The 19,685-nt window shown below is 33.1% G+C and overlaps 1 protein-coding gene across 3 annotated transcripts in view; it reads right to left on the reverse strand.

Annotated features, from left to right (window-relative positions):
- Positions 1 to 5,070: 5,070 nt before the first annotated feature.
- The window catches only part of LOC126734084 (N-acetylneuraminate lyase-like), a 37,586-nt gene continuing 22,971 nt past the window's right edge, over positions 5,071 to 19,685 (reverse strand). For all 3 annotated transcript variants that reach the window (XM_050437594.1, XM_050437593.1, XM_050437595.1), the window contains exons 6-9: positions 13,237 to 13,405; positions 13,035 to 13,180; positions 12,810 to 12,981; positions 5,071 to 5,593 (exon numbers count right to left, since the gene is read on the reverse strand). In XM_050437594.1, coding sequence (XP_050293551.1) covers positions 5,451 to 5,593; positions 12,810 to 12,981; positions 13,035 to 13,180; positions 13,237 to 13,405 — 630 coding nt within the window. In that variant the 3' untranslated portion in view covers positions 5,071 to 5,450. The remainder of the gene's footprint in view (positions 5,594 to 12,809; positions 12,982 to 13,034; positions 13,181 to 13,236; positions 13,406 to 19,685) is intronic.

Below are 19,685 nucleotides of genomic sequence, written 5' to 3' on the forward strand. Positions count from 1 at the left end.
AGTAAGAATGGATTATTCTTCAGAAAACCCTAATTAGTTTTATACCATTTTATAACAAGGCCCAGACAAGGTCTTGTTATAAAATGGTTATACAAAACTTGTCTGGGACAGGTACCAGGATTAGGATTAGGTACCAAAATGTCTGGACCCCATATAAAATGGGTAAAATAATACCCTTTGTCTTTGTTTCCATTTTTAGGAAAACCAACCTCACAATCACTTATTTATAATTTATTTAAAGTTTGAAAACCAAATACATAGGTAGTTTTACCTGAGCAGAATTTCCAAATTTATTTTAGTTTACCATATAGTCTATCAGTTTTACTTTCTGATTTTATTCATATTAAAGATGTAAAATTTTAAAATGTTAAAGCATTTTTTTTATTATTTGCAGGCCCAAGCACTTCACAATATTCAGTGTGCGAGCCCCTCGGCAACCTTCTATCTATCGAAATAGATAAACCGTTCGAGAATTCTCCACCAGGCTTTCTTTCTCCGTCAGCTTCTACTCAGACTTCTTCTCAGCTGAGTAGTAACACTCCCCGAAAGCGAAAACTTCGACTGCAAATTAAAAAAATGAGAAAGTTTGGTGTAACTGCTAAAGCACGCCAAAAAGAAGATCCTGATGTAAGAGATTTTAACAGGTTATGTGATAAATTTCTAAGTAAACCTTTGGCATGTGTTATTAAAACTCATGTGGCACTAAAGGGCAAGAGACGCAAATCTCATAGATTTTCTATGGAATTAAAACAATTTGCCTTAACATTGCATTTTTTAAGCCCCAAGGCATATAAATTCATAGGTAGTTTGCTTACTCTACCAACAAAAAGAAGTCTTGCAGGATTTGAAGGATTTATGAGAATTTGAAGGATTTGCAGATCTTGGTGAACAAACCGAAGAACCATTTATTTGTAAAAATGCGTTAGTTATTATGGCTAGAGGATTATATTCTTCCTGGAAGCAGCCTTTAGCGTATTTTTTAGTAGGTTCACAATTAAAAGCCTCCAAATTAAAAACCATTATGGGGGAGCTTATTCCTAAATTACTGGAAATTGGACTTAAAATAGAAGGTATTGCTAGTGATATGGGGTCAAATTTTATTGAATTTTCTAAATTGTTAGGTGTGACACATGAAAACCCAGAATTTCAATTCGGAGACCAAAACTTGTTTTATATTTTTGATCCATGTCATCTAGTTAAAGCAACAAGAAATAATCTATTTAATCATTCATTTCACTTTGACGAAAAAAAAACATCATGGACTTTCATAAATGATTTCTATCGTGCAGATAAACAACAGTTTTATAGATGTGCCCCAAAGTTGACAGATTCCCATATATGTCCCTCAGCATTTGAAAAAATGAAAGTAGGTCTCGCTAGCCAAGATCTTAGCCATACTGTGGCAAGTGGGATGAATACTTATGTAATTGTAGGTGCACTCCCTGCCGATGCATTTGGAACCATAGAGGTAATTGAGAAATTCAATAACCTCTTTGATTTATTAAACTCAATATCCTTGGGAGATCCCTGTAAATTTAAAAATGTTTATGATGGATCACCATACCAAATAGAATTTTTCCATGAGATGTTACTTTTTTTAAACAATTTAAAAATTTCTAACTCTAGCAATAAAGATATCACAAATTCTGTGAAATTTCGTAATTGCTGGATGGTTACAATCAGAAGCACGATAAAAATATGGGAAAAATTATCAACATTGGGTTACAAGTATCTCAAGACTAGGAGGTTAAATACAGATTGTATCGAAAATTTCTTTGGTGCTGTAAGGCAGCAAAGTGGGAATAATGTTAATCCAACACCACTGCAATTCCAAAGAGCGTTTAAAAAGCTGTTCTGTCAGAATTACTTACATTCGGAAAGAATGAATTGTAAAAATGATTTGGATAGTATATTGATGAACGTCAAATCCATCAATATACCCGAAATTTTCAATGAAAAAAATTTGAAGTTGCAAAAGGTATTGCACTTCAAAACTATAGTTATAGGACCGACCATATTCCCACAGAAAATGCCTTTCGGTATGTTTGTGGCTATATTATGAAAAGAGCACTTGAAGTTCATATTAACTGTGATACCTGCACCAATTTCGGCAAAATGTGTGATGAAATGGATATAAATAGATTATTTCTTCATTTTAAGGCTTATAATTCCAGTATATGTAACTTTGGTGGCTTACAATCTCCTCCAGAAGAGTTTATTTCATATATATTTAAATTAGAGGAAATATTCAATTGTAATTTTGAGAAAATGTGCATAAACCAGGGAATATCTAACAATTTATTTAACATAATGAAAACTATTAATTATGAACACCCTTGTGCACATTTTCCAAAAACCTTTATCTTAAAATTATTTATAAGGTTGAAAATATTTTACACCATTAAATATAATAATAGGGTCTTAAAAACAAATAAAGATAAAAATGTTCGAAAACTAAAAATTTTGCGGAATGTATAAATGTACCTAGGTTTAATTTAATTATTGCCAATGTATTTTTGTGTTTCATTATACAATGAGCCAATATTATTTCGTCAAAAAATAAAAGTTTGTTTAGAAGATTTTTTGTTTTACATTATTTATCCTAAATGGTAATTTTTATAGTTGGCACTATACCGGGTGACACAGGAAAAAGGGAACACGCAATAACTTTTTTATTTTTCAAGATAAACAAATGAAATAGGTATATCTATAACTTAACTATACCAACAGTAAAATAATGTAATAGTTTTGATTTCAAATTCCCAATAAAATTTTTAATCTATTAATTGTCGTATTTCTCTCCGTGTACGGAACTATTAAATTGCCAAAACGATTTTTCTCCGTTACTTAATATGTAGCGCCAGTCATTTAAGCCCGCTCAAGGGCACCAAAATTGGACCCCAGAAAATCAACGGTAAATGCGGGTTTTGTCGCTTCTCGGTGGTTTGTTTTTCTCTGTTATTACCCACCCTGGTGGGGTAATGTTAGCCGTTTTACAAACAAAAATCACAAATAAAGTTTTTCTCTTTTGCTGTGCCCACATTATACATATGTCATTAGTAATATCTACATTTCTATCATCATTGTTTATTTCACTGTCTTCTTCCTCTAATTCTTTATAGTCAATTTTTTTTACAATTAGGTTTCTGTTTCACCGTTGTTGGACCCTTTTTTTCTATCATAATATTTTTTACAACTTTTTCTGCCGTTAACTTACTTTTCAAGTTTCTCGTTTCTTTCCAAACCATGTTTTAGTGGCGTTGAGAAGAAAATAATGGAATGTTGTTTTTTTCCCTTTTTGGAACTGCATTCGGGCAAGACGCAATAGGAATAATGAAGTAATAGTTTTGTTCTGTTCATTGTCTTCAGGCCGAACAATCTGTTTTTCAGCAGTTCTCTCATTTTCGTAAGATGACTCAACAGAGCTTAAGCTGTAGGACTTCTGCATGGGCAAAGTTTTCATTGGAAAATATGTCGAGGTTAAAGGGTAATAATCATGTCTCTTTAAAGCCTTTAATGACCCTTTCCGGGGTAGCTAATCTACTGAATGCTAAGTTGAATCACTCAGCAATATTTCCAGGACTTTTTTAAGACTTAATTAAGAATATTTCGAATTAAAAACCTCCTTAAGAGTGCATAGAAGATCACATCCAAGGGCTAAAGGCGGTGGGATGAGTGTGGAGGAATGGTAAATACTATAATTTCATTTCCTTTGTAAAAATTGTGAGCTGATTAGGTGCAATCAGCAACACTTATATGGTTATTGTTTAAAAGGGTTCCATTGATTAGAAAAGGGTTCTAATCAATTGAGGCCCTATAGACTGTAAAATTTATATGTTGCGATGGTTCATGTACCTTTGGACGGTTTTACACCACAGCCTTCTGACTTAGCACGAAAAGTATAAAAGTAATTGAATTAAATTAAAAGTAAAAAGACTTACCTAGGGGTCAGTCAGGATCAGGATAAGACAGGAGGTTTTTGCGGAAGGCCGCGCGAACACTGGTCGTAAAAATGGTTATTAACAGTAAGACGATCTAGTACCGAGTGTTTTTCACCTCGATTCCCCGCGTCAGTCTTTTCGGGACTTGCGTGTGACGTATTATTTGGGTATGTACCAGGTTTGTAGTAAAAGTAAAGAATAGCAAGTAGGGAAATATATAGGGAGAGGCGAGGAAATAAGGCAAATCTCAACATTCATTATGTAAAACAAAAAAAATATTAACAGCAAGAAGCGATACTTTGAATGCACTTAAGAATATAACTTATAGAACTAAACTAAATCAAACTAAGTATTAAACTAATCAATAAAGTGAAATTGAGGTGACGACAAGAACAGAACAGTTATCGATAATGAAAAAATCCAGATCTTCTTTAGAACATTTTATTAATGACTGGAAATGTTTTAGCCACATTATAAATAGGTCTTCTGTAATCGAGCAAATACGAACATATGCAGAATGTAAGTACCTAAAGCGTTGAAAACACACGTTGCTGTAGTTGTTTTTCCTCGCTCTTGTGACAAAACCAACCCGTTTCCGCCCTCGTTCTAATATTTTAGGTGAAGGGTGCACCGTGGTGACGCTAGTTTCATCGTAATTAAATATTTTATTAGGTGTTAATGTATATTATTTCATGACTTCTGATAATGAAAAAAAAATGAATACCTCTTTGCGATTAAATGCCTTAATTCGGCTTACACTAGATTTTCTTAGTGAAAAAATTGTGCCTAGACACAAATCGAGCCACCCAGTCCTTACGAGCCAATTGTTTTTCTTAATTGAATGGAACATTGATATTGCTGGATTTTACACAGGCACATGCGCATCTTCGCACTTATAGGTGTTAAACGATAAAATGTTTAATAAACTTTTTAATTTGGTCAACCAGTTTATTCTCTCCTTCTTTTGAAAACACTCGCTACGTCCTAATAATGGTATTGCTCCGCCTTACCCTACAGGTCCTACAACTAGTGACAATGACTTAGGATTCACCATTTACTCACGAGCCCATTTAATGAGACTGTTTTTCAGTTTAAAACAACATTTCCAAGAAAGTAAAAAACCATTAAATCAAAAACTAGAATTTTATACAAATTTCTTTAATATAAATAAATCATAAAAATAAGTCAATAACTCGCACAGTAATATTATGCCCGCAACATAATAAACGCTCCCTAAATTATTTTATAAAATTATATACTCAACATTACTTAAATTGCTTAAAACAAATAATGAATGAAAATCATAAGATACCTAATATATACAATGTGTAGCTACTTAAACAATAAGTAGCCTGATTATTTAAATGTTTAAACAACCGTACATTTTTTTGTAATTTATAAGACGTGGCCACTATTGCTTAAGAGCATCTTGAAATACTTAGATATAATTACAAAATAGTCATACCATTTTATAAAATTATAAAGATTTTTTTTCATTTCAATTTTTTCTTATATGATTCCGATTTCTCTTAATTTTTCCCTCATTTTAACTACGGTTCCCTCCCATAACGTCTGTAAGGGATCCCTAACAGTGTCCATAGGGAGTTTGGTGATTATACTCATGGCAGCTTTTAGAGCTGGAACTATTTCCCCTAAAAAATATTTTACATTGTCTGATTTATAAAAATTTAATAATATACAGAAAGTAGAGTACATTTATATACAGGGTTTTTTTAGAAGTATAAGATCAAACTTCTAGGGGTTATTCAGTGCAGCAGTAGAAAACATTTGAATGACACCATGGACCCATGTCCGGAAAAGTGTCCCTACGGTCCCAAAGACGCGTTAAACTTTAGAAAGACTTTACATGTCCCCATAGGAAAACATCTAGCAACGTTAAATCGGGTGACCTAGGAGGCCAAGAAACTGCTTCCCTCTAGGAATCCAGCGGTTCCCAAAACTTTACGTACTTGTATAGCAAAGTGAGTCGGCGCTCCATCATGCTAAAACCACATTTGCTGTCGAACGTTTACTAAAACATTTTCAAAAAGTTCTGGAAGAGCTCCTCCAAGAAACGCCGGTAAATAGGTTCTGTGAATCGTTCCGGTATAACGTATGACACAATTAAATGATCATCAACAATGCTTGCCTATACATTGACAGACCAATGATGCTAATGTTTTCTACGAAAAATTGTATGGATATTTTCTTCGTCCCAAACATGGATTTTTTTATTATATTAAAAATACAGGCTCTTGTGAAAGAGGCGTCATCAGTCCATAAAATAAAGCGTAAAAAATTTGGTTGTCCAGCGATTTGATGAAGAAGCCATTGACAAAATTGAACTCTAGGATGATAATCGGCTGCAGTTAATCCTTAAACTTTCTGGAAGTGGTAAGGATAAAGTTGTTGCTCGTGAAGCACTTGCCAGACGGAAGCGTTACTCGTATTCGTATCCTTAACAATGTGTCGTGTGCTACTTGATGGTTCGTCGGCAACTTGCTGAAGGACCTCTTCTTCAAATTCGACCGTTCTTATCATTTGAGCAATACCAGTATCATGGATGTTGGTTTTAAACATGCCTGTCTCGGAGAGCCGCCGATGAATAGCAATAAACTTTTTGTATCCCGGATGCTGTCATTCGGGATAACGTTCTTGATTCAACCGCGCTGCTCCTCGTGTATTGCAGCTTCTTGCTACATATGCCAAATGCATATCCGCCAGTTCTTGATTGGTCAAGTTTTCCATTAGCAACAATTAATTCTTTTTAAATTCTTGCAAATTTCACAAATAAGATAGCACCATTAGGGCGATATGGAATGCAGCTCTACAAAACAATCTCTGTTATCGTTTTTGAAGATAACATCACACAAGAACCGGTAAATTGTTTAAAATCTTCAGCTATGAATTTTTCAAACATTGATATTTTGAACAATTATAGTGATGATATCATGTACAAAAAGCAAAAATTACATGCATTAAATCCTATTTAGGCAATTCAAAGTCTTTCTAAATTTTAATGGGTCTTAGTGATACTTTTCCGGTCGTGGGTCCCTACACTCAAATGTTTTCTACTGTTGCACTGAATAACCCAAGAAGTTTGATCCCATAGTTCTGAAACACCCTGTATATACAAATATAGAGATCGTAAGTACTTGATGATCTTTCCTAATATACATTTTTATGAAAATATTAATCATAGAGGCTAAAAAAAGACATGTATACACTATCCTAGGATATATGAGCAATATTCCTCTAGATAGCTTGTTGAAGAAAAAAATATACAGGGTGTCCCAAAAGTATGGACACACCCAAAAATCTTGGGAAATATGGGCGCTAGAAAAAATCTTTAAATACAACAGTTTTAGGGAATCAATCGGTGCATCTGATGGCGAACTTAAACTTGACCTTCAAGGTTATTTGAAGGTGAAAGCGATTTTTTTAAATGGGAACCCCTATTTTTGACACCGGATTCTGAAAGAGCGGAAAATTGTACGTCCGGGTATGTATTGAGGTATGAAGTTGAAGTTATCCCGAGAGGTCAAATAATGACTTCTTAAAAATCTCGCGAGTTCAATGGTAAAAGAAAACAAATAAAGGTCATACCCTAGGTAAGTCTTAACGAGGAACCCAACGGTGACCTTGGATTTGACGTTGAACCTCATTTTCAAGGTCATTTGAAGGTCGACCTCATTTCTTCAAATGGAAATCCTTATTATTTGACCTCTTGGGATTACTTCAACCTCATACCGCAATACATACCCGGACGTAAAATTTTCCGCTCTTTCAGAATCCGGTGTCAAAAATAGGGGTTCCCATTTAAAAAAATTGCTTTGACCTTTAAATAACCTTGAAGGTCAAGCTCAAGGTCAAGTTTAAGGTCACCATCCGATGCACCGATTGATTCCCCAAAACTTTTGTATTTAAAGATTTTTTCTAGCGCCCATATTTCCATAGATGGGTGTGTCCATACTTTTGGGACACCCCGTATAAAAAATGCCATACAGCCCCTTCCTACGAAGTTATAAGCCCCTAGAGGACGCCTCTGAAAATCATGTGTTTTTAATTAAAGTTTTAAACAACTTGGTATAATTTTTTGAAATTCTAGTAGATTATCAGTAGAAAAGCCTCCTTAAAATGAATCTATTAGATACTTAGATAATTTTGCTTTCCAGGGACGGACCTCTAATACATTCTTACCATTTTTTACCCATTATAATAAAAGAAAACAGCATGTTTTTTAGATAGTACAAATCTTAGTCTAAAAAAGATACTCTTTAGGTTCTTTAATATTAGGTTCAACATGATCTCTTTCTAAGCGTACGCATTCCCTTATTCTTTGACCCAAAGATAGACCCTCCACAAATGATGAAAATTGGTCATCATTTCTTCGAAGTGAAAATTAATTCTTTCTTATAAACGTTCTCTAGTGTCAATGTCTAATGTCTAGTGTCTAGTGTCAAGTATTAATATATAATATAAGAATTTTAAATATCCCCACCAGGAAAAAACTAAATACGTTTAGATCAGGAGATTTAGGAGGCCTTAGGGGATACTCAAAATGCCTATATAAATATTCCCGAAATGCTAGGCTAAAATGTGGTGGTATTCCTTCATTTATGAACCATATATATTAGCATGTATCTAAAGGTTCTGACAGATTGTTCTGGAGAAATTCCAAATAAAGTTCTCCAGTTACCCTTCTCGGTAAGACAAACGATCCGATTACATGCTGCCCGATGATTACCGCCTAAACGTTACTGGGTTCGTTTGATGATGAGATTTGATACACAATGGACGCGGGGATGAAAATTTTTGTCTGCCCATAAATGTAAATTGTGCGAATTAATAATGTTTATTGAAAATCCAGCTTGATTAGTGAATAGAATTGACCAAATAAAGAAGTGCATGAACTTTTTTGTAAAAGTTATGGATGCAACTATTGTTCTTTAAGAATTTGATGAATCGTAGATTTTGGCCAATCAAACTCGACGGCTAATTTTCTAACTTGTAGAAGGATTTTAAATATATATTTTTTCTACACCCTCACCATGACTGATGCGATTTCCATAATTATTTTCAGCTCCAATAAAGGTTTCTAAAATCATGCACTTTCACAAGTTTACCTCAGAAGACGATGGACTTGTTTAAATGTTTTCCTATAATATTCGTAAATCACTACTCGTAAATATTTTGGCTTCGAAGGCACAAGATACATATCACCATATTCGTACAGAAAACATAAGGATACTAATGAAGATTATAACAAAAAGATTATTAAAATACACAGTGGACCGAATTTATTTCTAATTTCAAACCCTTTTTGAATCAAATTATTTTTTGATTATGTGAGAATAAATAAAAAGCTTTTTTTATGGATATCTAATCCGAATATATAGGAGAGTATGTAGTAATTTTATTATTGCCTTTTGATATTACATAAATAAATCTTTCATGTAATATCAAAACTATCAAATAAAAAATATCTATATCAAACCTAATAAATAAAACCAGGCTTTCCTTTCATTATACAGAGGGTAAAGTTATTTGCTCAAGGTTGTCCCTACCTAGAAAGCAAAATTATCCAGATATGTCTCTCATAGATTCATTTTAAGAATAGTTTTCTATTGAACATCATAGTAAAACTTTATAAAATTATACAAAGTATTTTAAACGTTATTTAAGAAGAAGTGATTTTTAGAGGCGTCCTTTAGGGGCTTATAACTCCGCAGGAAAGGGCTGTACGGGGCAGAATAGGACTGTAACAGAGCAGACCGCTGTGTAGGGAACCAAATAGAACCACCCAGCGGAGAAGTTTTAGTGGGTAACCGGTCACGGAGGCCCACACTACCGGGGATTCAAGAACTACCGGGGTTCATCAAGAATTTCTTCACTGACACAAAAAAGGGCTGTAGAAAAAACGTATTAAAACTTCCTGTTTTCTTCCTTGCAAGCTATCCAAATCCGCGATATTGCTCACATATTCCGGCATATCTTGTATATTAAAAAGATAATATATAGAAGGTGGTAATTAGGTTATGCAGATATTTCATGTGGTATTTTTGAGTACTCGTCAAAATAAGACAAAAATTGAAATATGTCCTTGGTCTAATTACCATGTTGTTTTCGGTAACCAAAGTAGCAAAGTTTCTTTTTTTTCCCGTATTTTGTAAATTTTAGCTCTACAATGAAGTATAAAAAATTGTCAGTCGGAGTATTATATTTTTTTGATGGTTACAATTTTATATTTTACACTTTGTTTGGAGTACCCATTATGAATTTAGGAATATCGGATTTTGGGCTACTATTTGTAAAAAACATGTTAGCCATTGTTTTACTGCTACTTTCTCACATTTATTATTTTGCTATTTCGCCTACAGTTAGTTTCTACAAAATAATCGAAAACGGTGGCAGATCAAATTTCATGCTTAAAGTCATATGGGGTGTTTACAAAGAAAATTAAAAAAAATAAAATTATAGTCGATTCATCAAACTGTGACAAACTGCTTTGATCCTTTATTGTAAAAATTCTAAAAAGTATCAGCTTTGAAATAATTATCAAAGAACATAGGAGAGAAAACACAAAATATGAAAATAAAAAATGGAACTATCCCACCAAGTATAACGAAAAAAATGCCCTTTGGAATATAATTATTTGCACGTTTCTCTGAATTAAACGTTATACTATAACCCCCTGAAATACCCGCATGACATGAATAGGGTGAAATTATGTTAAACATCAAAACTATTCTTTCTGTTCTTTCAAAAGTTATGGAACACCAAATTCTAAATTACTTAAATTTTAATAATTTGATACGAGAATATCAGTCTGGTTTTCGTAAAAGTTATAGATGTACTACTTGATTAACTCAAGTAACTGATGATATGTTGAATGCTCTGAATAATAAACTATCCTAATAGTTGGTTCTCTTAGATTTTTCCAAAGTTTTTGACTTGGTATGTCACAAAATTCTACATTATTAATGCTTTTGCGAGTCGGCCGTTGCCTTAATATGTTCTTATCTGTCTAGTCGGAAACAGTCCAGAAAAGTCCTGTATTTGATCATTATTCTTGGCCCATATACACTTTATACATCAGAGATTACAAAAATTAAAATTAATATTTTTTAAGTGTCATAAATAAAAATAGTGTGTATGGTGTGTATGGCGTAACGAATAATATTTTTATTTTTCTTATTTACATTGAAATAGCATAGTGTTATTCACTGTCTGTATACTTCTGTATAGCATTCGATTTAAAAAAAAAAAAATGATTTAATGTTACTTTTTCACGTAAAGAGTTGCAAAAATCAACTCTTCTTTTTTATTATATGATTTAAGTTTAGTTGGGCGCAATTTTCTGTGTACTTGTTGTAGGGTGCTCTTCAATTGCCTTAAGCACAGTTTCTTGGTTTTAGATGGTTTTTACACTTGCGGTTCTTCCTACAACATGTGTGGTTGGATCTCTTGAGCATGCCTGTTTCACATAGTTGAGCGTGAATGTTGATGAAAGTTTGTACATTAGGCAGCGGGCGTCGGGAAATCGAGCGTTACACAGAGCCATTCCGTAAATAAAATGCATATCTGTCAATTCTTGATTACTGAACTGGATCATTATGACAATTAATAATCACCAAAACTAATTTGGAGGCTTAAAATGAGCAGAAAAGCAAACAAATATTTGACAGCTGTCGAATTATTTGAGAAAACATATTTAGAATAATATAATCACTTCTTTTAGTGCTGATCTGCTCTAGCTTAAAAACAAGCCTTTGCGGACCCATGTTCATATAAACATCGTCAAATTGACCAAGGATTCGATGGTTAAGGTTTATCTACATACATTATTAAAGCCTTTTATATCCTATACCGTACAGCCTCTTATTAATTTAGAGCTTACTATTGAGATCTCGGCTGCTATAGAGGATACAAAAAAGTTTGAAATGGGGCAGTGTATAGCATTTTGTACCGATTTAAGAAAACGCCAAAATTATCCGAAAAAAAAAGTTTGAAAAAATTGATTTTATTTTTTCCTTGCCTTATTGCTACTTTTCATTGACTTTTTTTAAAATGGACGCTTTATTCGATAATTTTTTTCGTTCGATAGTGGTGTTTAATTATTGTTGGAAGAATTTATCACACTTTGCTGGCATCTTCTGTAGTTTTCGCGTATATCACACAAAATACTAAATCGAAGGTAGTATACTACTTTGTAGGGTACCATTGAAAGGTTTTTTTAAGAACTTCCAGTTTTAATTTTTTAAGAACTTTCAATTAGGGGGTTGCCATTTAAGATTATAAAGACGAAGTGGTTGAGAATGAAGGGGTGAAAAAGAAGTAAAAACAGGTTAGCGATTACATTATTTTGTTTCCTTTTGCCTATTACAGAAATAGTTTTCAGCGATTTTTTATTATATTTTGTTGCTTCATCGGATTACAGCCGTTGTAAGTTTTCCAATTGCCAACCTGCATATAATCTGTCACTTTGTAGAAGTTTTTGTTGTTTAGATACCATTTTATAATTTTTTGCGTATCTCCTTTGATATTCTTTTAACAAGTCATCCTTCTTTCTTTTTTAGCTTAAAGAAGAAAGACGACACAAATCCATTGTCGAAACGTCACCATATGACATGAATGTCTGCATAGAAATTTATAGGCCTTTCTTTCCCGCTACCCATTTTTACATATCGTATTAGTGTAGAACGTCAAATGTATCTAATTGAAAATATAAATGTTGAATATTTTTTTCGAAAGGAAAATGTTTTCGCTGTAATTATATTTATCAAACTACTTAACCAAAATTTATGAACCAGCAGTAAATTAAAGGTAGTACACATAGGATGAAAGACAAGTTTAAAAAATGCTTACCATGACCATAAATATTTGTCATAGCTTTAGTCAACAAAGACTGGGACGCCTGTGCACTTTTTATCTCGCCATTTTTCATACACGAACATATCGATTCGGCTAATTTTGGCAAAATATTTAAGCTATTTCCCATGATGCATGTAAACCCACTCGCCACAGCTCCTAACATCCCCTACGAAAAAAAAATGTAACAAAGCAGAAATTTACCGCATCGCCAACATGTACCTCATCCGTTCCCATAAACACAACAAACTTCTCAGGATTCAGTTCCATAACTGATACAGTCTCCTGCAAGTCTCCAGTTGTATATATAAGTCCTACAAAAGTATCCACCTCACCAGTAATATCCAATAGAAATTTTTTCATGTCAACTGAAATAAAATTACTTTAATCTAAAGTAAATGAATAACTTTAAACACCTCCTTACGTTCCAACTTGGTGTATTTAGGATAATGATGATAAAGTATGGGCATTGACCCCGTATTATTTGACACTGCCTTAATATACCTAATAAGATCCAGATGATCTTGAGGTCTATGATACAAATCGGGCAGTAACACTACGGCACCAACTCCTGTTTTTTCTGCATGTAATGCCTAAAAATTAATGATTCTTTGTATTTTATTAATGTTTTATACTTCAACAATTTTACAATTAAAAAATTAGTGTAACCTAATCTCTTTGTCAATCCCTTCTCAACTGCTAAATACTGCTTTTTCACTGAAACTGATGCATTTGCCAAAATTCGTCGCTTACTTGAAAACAATTTTGGATCTGACCTGATCTGATAATTATTTATATTTTTTTGAATGATTGTTGTACAATATATGAAAACGTTATCTTTAATAATTCTAATACAATTTTTGAATAAGCTGCTGCCAGTGATTTTCATAAATATATAATTTTTTGCATTCAGTCGAATGTCAAAGTTTCTTGCCTTATTTACTACGACCAATCTATGCGATAACTGTTTCATATACTCCCTGAGCTGATATAACTGAACACGGGCAGCAAGTTGTTTCAAAATTTATTTGTTATTCCTCAGGTGAAGCAGTAACAACGTCAATACCGAACTGAAGCTGAAGATGAATGACATTGGAAAAGTTCAGAAGTTGGACAACTTTAAGCAGAGTTGGAGTATCGGTATGATCAAAGTTCTGCAATACTGAAGGCTAAGGAAAACCACCGTACTTCCGTGCAAAATCCTTATGGCTGAAAATCAAAGGAAAAAACAAGGATTCCAGTTCCCCGCAGACTTTTAGTCAGGGGGTGCTATAACTCTCCGGGTCAGACACCAAGATTATGACGTGGAATCGGAGAAGCTTATTTCAAGCAGAGAAACTGGCAAATGCTACGCGATAAATGATTACAAATTGGCAACGTGGATGTCAGAAAAAGACGATCGCTACGAGTCGCTTTTAATATTCCCAATAAACTGAAAAAATCAGTTATTGACTTTATACCAATTTCAGATAGAATCGCTTTACTGCAGTTGCAGGGCGATTCAATGAATTAACAAAGAATTAAGATTCACCATCGGAGATTTTAATGACAAAATCGGTAGGGAAGGACAGAAGTAATGGTCGGAGACTTCGGGCTACGAGTTCGTAATGAGCGAGGTTGATGAGCTTTACATTTGAAAATTGCGCTAGTTACAGAGAAGAATTGTATCCAAGTATGATGTAACAAAACTTAGAGATCTGGTTTTAATTGTTTTTGATGGTCTCAGAATAACAAGAACAGGGGCTTAAGGAAACTAAAACGGGCCACACACGATACTACACGTAGGACGACAAGACGTACGATAAGTTGTACTACGAAATTGAACAACAGGTTGATGTTATTTTTGGCCACATACGATCTGCCGTACAACCAGTTTAAATACCAGTTGATATATTTCAATAAATTGGCAAATTCAGCAGGATAGCAAAGGAAGAATTAAGGTTAAGTGGTTATTAAGCTACACAAAAAAATAAAAAAACACGGGGAATGAAGAGGAAACGCCCAAATTGCAGGTTAATTAGAGGCAATGACACCGTTATCACAGATATTAAGGAGAAATTATAAACCTGGAAACATTACATACAGCATCTATTCTAGGATGATAGACCTGGACAACATGTTTTTGAAGAGGCGAATACTAGTCCAAATATTTTTAAAAAAATCATACAGGCCATCCGTCAGGCAAAAACCGGTAAAGCTGCAGGCCCTGACTATATGTATATCTATGTCTTAAACTAGCGGAGTTATCACCCTGTCAAAAAAAGCTAATGCCAAGCACTTCTCAGAGTATTGTACTATAAGGCTTATAAGCCATGTACTAAAACTATTTCTGTTTAAGTTATTCACAACAGAATATACAGGGTGTCCATTTAATATCGCGGTACTCGATTACGGCTAAACCTTGAAACGAAAGAAACCTTAAATAGGGGAAATGTTAAGTATGTGAGAGAAGCTACTTTTTAAAATTAATTTGGTTGATAAAAGCATAATTTTATTTTTTTTTTAAATGCAACAACCTATTTTTTTCCGAAATAGGCATCTTATTTGACTCTCTCTTTAACCCTAAAACCCTGAAACATTTAAAGAAATTTTCACGAAAATTGATTTTTCACTTAAATTTTCATATTTACCACCGACGTTTTTTATCTTTTTGAAAAATCTATGTAGAGTCTTTGGCTAAGTTCATTTTATCATTCAAAATCGTTACTCAAATAATGATATTTCCAATTCAATTCTGCGCTATTTTTTTTAATGGAACAGCCTGTATCTAGTAACGCGTTTTGATAGAACATTCTTTTATCTTCAATTTGATACCAACAAGTTTACCTTTATCTCTAACCTTTTTCTCAAAATTTGTTCTTAAAATTACATATTTTTTTCATAGGCATTATGACACTTAGGACGGAAAACAATTAATAGATATTTTATTGAAGTGTGACAAGCACTTTGTCACTCTGTTTAATTCTATTTCGAACACTTTTTAGTAAGAAAAAAAGTCAATAGCTGTAATAACCGTAATAAAATAATAGTACTAAAGAGATTAAGAGTAAGAAGTAATATTAATCCCTGATGCTTATCTCATTTAAAAATAAGAAATTCTTTCTTACAAATAAAAAGTTGGCCATGATTCATTTATTCTTTGTTGTGTGACGTATGCTAATTATAATGTTTACTTATCAGGCATTTAAGTAAATTAATTAAGTAAATTAGCCCTCATGATTAAGTAAATTTCTGTTAAAATGAATTCCTCTCAGCGAGAATTAGTAAATATGATTTACGTTATCAGTGAATGCCCTGGGTACTGTTTTTTGGCTTCAAGAGTTTATTAGGAAAATTTTCCTAATAACCAACATCCTGATGACAGAGTGTTGAAGATATTAAAAGAACCATTCGAGCGTACTGGAAGCGTAGAGTACAAAAAGCAAACTAGAATGAAAATAGTTTTAAATGAAGAAAACCAATAGGCAATCAGCATGTCGGTTGTAGAAACACCGCAAATTAGTGTAAGACAAATAAGTAAGAACTTGCAATTGTCAAATTGCAATTATCAAATCCAGCCTAGTTAATCCTAGGTCCTAGGAGGACGTAGGGAGCCACCGGAATTAAGGCCTCTGGATTTCTTCTTGTGGAGAAGTGTTAAATCTGAATTTTATCGCATTACACCCACAACTAGGGAGGATATGGTGAAGCACATACAAGAGTGTTTTAGACGCCTGCTACGCTTCGTGCACTTAGAAAATCTTTCGCACGTAGAGCTGATTTGTGTTTGTAGACATTCTGAGCAATTTTTGTGATAGAACTTTTTTTATAATGTTTGTATTTAACGTTGTTAATATTTTTAGTGAATTTTTGATGTAACTGAAATTAATGGGACTGATATTTATTTTTTTATGGCATTTTTCTACGGACAGTTTCTGTAAATTTTCGGATTTTCTACAACCGGCTTGGTGAATGCCAATTTCATTTTTTCATTTAAAAATATTTCTTCTCTAGTTTGGTTTTTGTACTCGTAGCAAAAAAAAACGTTGTAATGTCTACGAAAAAAATATCGGAAAAAAAAATTAAATTAAAAAAAAAATGAAATTATGTACCATTTTATGCTTTTTTGGTATACCCTGTATCAATCAAACGAATTTTAAAAAGTAGCTCCTCTAACTCAATTAACATTTTCCCTATTAAAGTTTTTTTCCGTTTCAAGATTTAGCCGCAATCGAGCACCGTGATATTAAATGGACACCCTGTATAAAAGGTGTGAAGAAACTATCTTAAGACACACAGCTTGATTTCAGAAATGGTCTTGGAACAAGAGATGCTCTTTTTAGCATGCAAGATCTAGTTCAAAGGTATATATGCTATCATGTGTTTTATAGATTATGAGACGGCTTTAAGATACAACATTCTAAAATGATACAAAACCTTTATAATATCGGGTTGAATCAAAGTGACAGAAGAATCATCGGTAAACTATATTGAAATCACCGAGCTTGTGCTTATGTCGAGAACCATGTATTGGATGAGATATAAATTCAGAGAGGAGTGAGGCAGGGCTGCGTGCTTTCCCCACGTTTGTTATCTACTCTGAATCTATTTCATCCGAAGCTCTGCCTGAAAACGACGAAGGAATTTATTTATTTATTAGTTACAGTCTATTAAAAACCTGCAATAAATGATCATTACCACAGCCTCTCTGGGGATATCTACCAAGATGGTGTACTGGGGGGACCAAATTTCAAGATTGGCCAAACTAAGCTATCAAAACAAATAGAGATTCACTTCAACGCTTAGCTCCTTGATGGTTCTAACAAAAAATCCAGAAATTTTTCGGGCATTTTCCAATTGAGATAAAATACGTTTAGAAAATAAAATATTCGAGTCCAAAATTACTCCTAGATCCGTCTGCTATACTACTCTTTGAAGTTGTTCACCATTAAAGGTGTAATTAAAAATTATGTGATTACTATTTAGGATGAATGACATACAAGCATACTTAGTGACATTTAATTTAAAGCTATTTAATTCGCACCAGCTCGCAACATCGAAAAATTAATTTTGCAACGCCTGACAATCATTCTCTGACTGAATCTGAAGGAAACACGGCCAAATAAGAATGCGAGGTACTGTATCTGCGAAACTATTCATCGTAGAAGCTTGCGATAAAAAAATTTATTACTAAAATGGCCAAGAGAATGACCTGGAAAATATTTTCAAGTTTCTAAAATGGCCGCTAGGGGGCGCAACTGCAATCTTGAATCTAGAAAACTGATGTTTCTGTAAATTTTGCTGAGTTAACCTAACAAAAAAATAGCTGAATATTAAAGTAGAGACTAATCCGAACCTTTTTTATTTGAATAGTTTTGCTGTATCTCTAAAAATAAAGTGGTGGGGGGTGTTCAAAAGTTGGCTTAAAACACACCCTGTATACTAAAAACGCCTTAGCCGATTTTATAAAACTTGGGCTAGTTGAAAAGAGCTATTATTAAGCTACGAATATTATTATATTTCATGTTTTTTTAGTTTTACATCTCGCCGCTAGAGGGCTTTTTTCGGCTTTCTGACACAAATGACTAATTTTCTCAAAAAACTTAAATGCGTTGATATGATTTTTTTTTCATAGAAAAATAGCTAAATGATGTCTAAATAATCTTGCGAAAACCGCAACTCGATATCTTGTTCCTAACCTAAAATATAGGCCAAAGAATATTTTATACCCTTAAATTTTAATTTTTTTATACTAATTATTTTGGAATTTTTTAAAATTCACTACTTTTGAAAACAAAATTTACCATTTTTGAAAATATTACCTAATATCACTAAAAGGTAAGTATTAATAATGCTTATATCAAAAATCAGACCTATTTTATGTTATATATTCACTATGGATATAATACGACAAAAATAATTATTAGAAAGCAGGCCATCGAATGCAACAAAACAAATGTCTACTCAAATGATAAACATTCCTCAAATTGTCAATAGTAAGTTGTCAAAAGTTTTACGTTACTTGAGCATTTTTTGTTTTTGCAAAATGCGTTTTACGAACGATGAAGCTGTTGATATGCTTGCGGTTTATTTTAAATGTCTTCAAAATGCTGCAGTAGCAAAAAGAGTTTATGCTGCTCGATATCCAAATCGAAGTCCTTGCGATATTAGATTTTTTTCCCCGATTAGTGGCGAACTTACGAGCCAATGGTAGTTTTCGGCCTAGGTTTCAACGGCCAAGAATTAGAAGAAATGTGGACAATATCACCGAACATAAACTAGAATAGAAGGATCACTCTAAGCGCCGCCCAAAATGTTGCCTTTCTCACTCGCTTTCTGATGCTACTCTTTTTTGCTGCCCGGTGGCGACTGCGTTATACAGGGGCGTCTTCAATATTAGAACTATAATAGCGTTGTGCGGAAATTTTGTACTTTAAAAATGCCGGCGATATGTTGCGTAGATGGCTGCAGGAATAAAAGGGGATATACATTTTTTTTAAATAAAAATGGATTAGTTTACAGAAAAAAATACACGCTTTTCTTCAGTATTTCTTAAATATCTCGGAAAATTGAGATCCTACAAAAAAATCTAATAAACAAAAGTTGGTTTAAAAACAAAAGATTGGCTATTGTTTGATTTATCTAGGTGCTATAGGCGCTAAGATACAACTGTGTGAACATAATCCCTTTTTTTAGATAACAAAATATAATGACGTAAAATAATAACGTGAAATAATTTAAAAAAAAAACGTTTTTTAGACAAATATCTAGCACATTTTTTCAAGTATGTACTATCAAAAACTTTAAAAATAAACTTGATTGTAAGTCATTAGCATAAAAATTAAAAAAGTTAGGAATAAAATAAAAATAATTGCAGTTCTAAAAAAATTTATC

Source organism: Anthonomus grandis, chromosome 3 (genome assembly GCF_022605725.1).
Source record: "Anthonomus grandis grandis chromosome 3, icAntGran1.3, whole genome shotgun sequence".
NCBI lineage: Eukaryota > Metazoa > Arthropoda > Insecta > Coleoptera > Curculionidae > Anthonomus > Anthonomus grandis.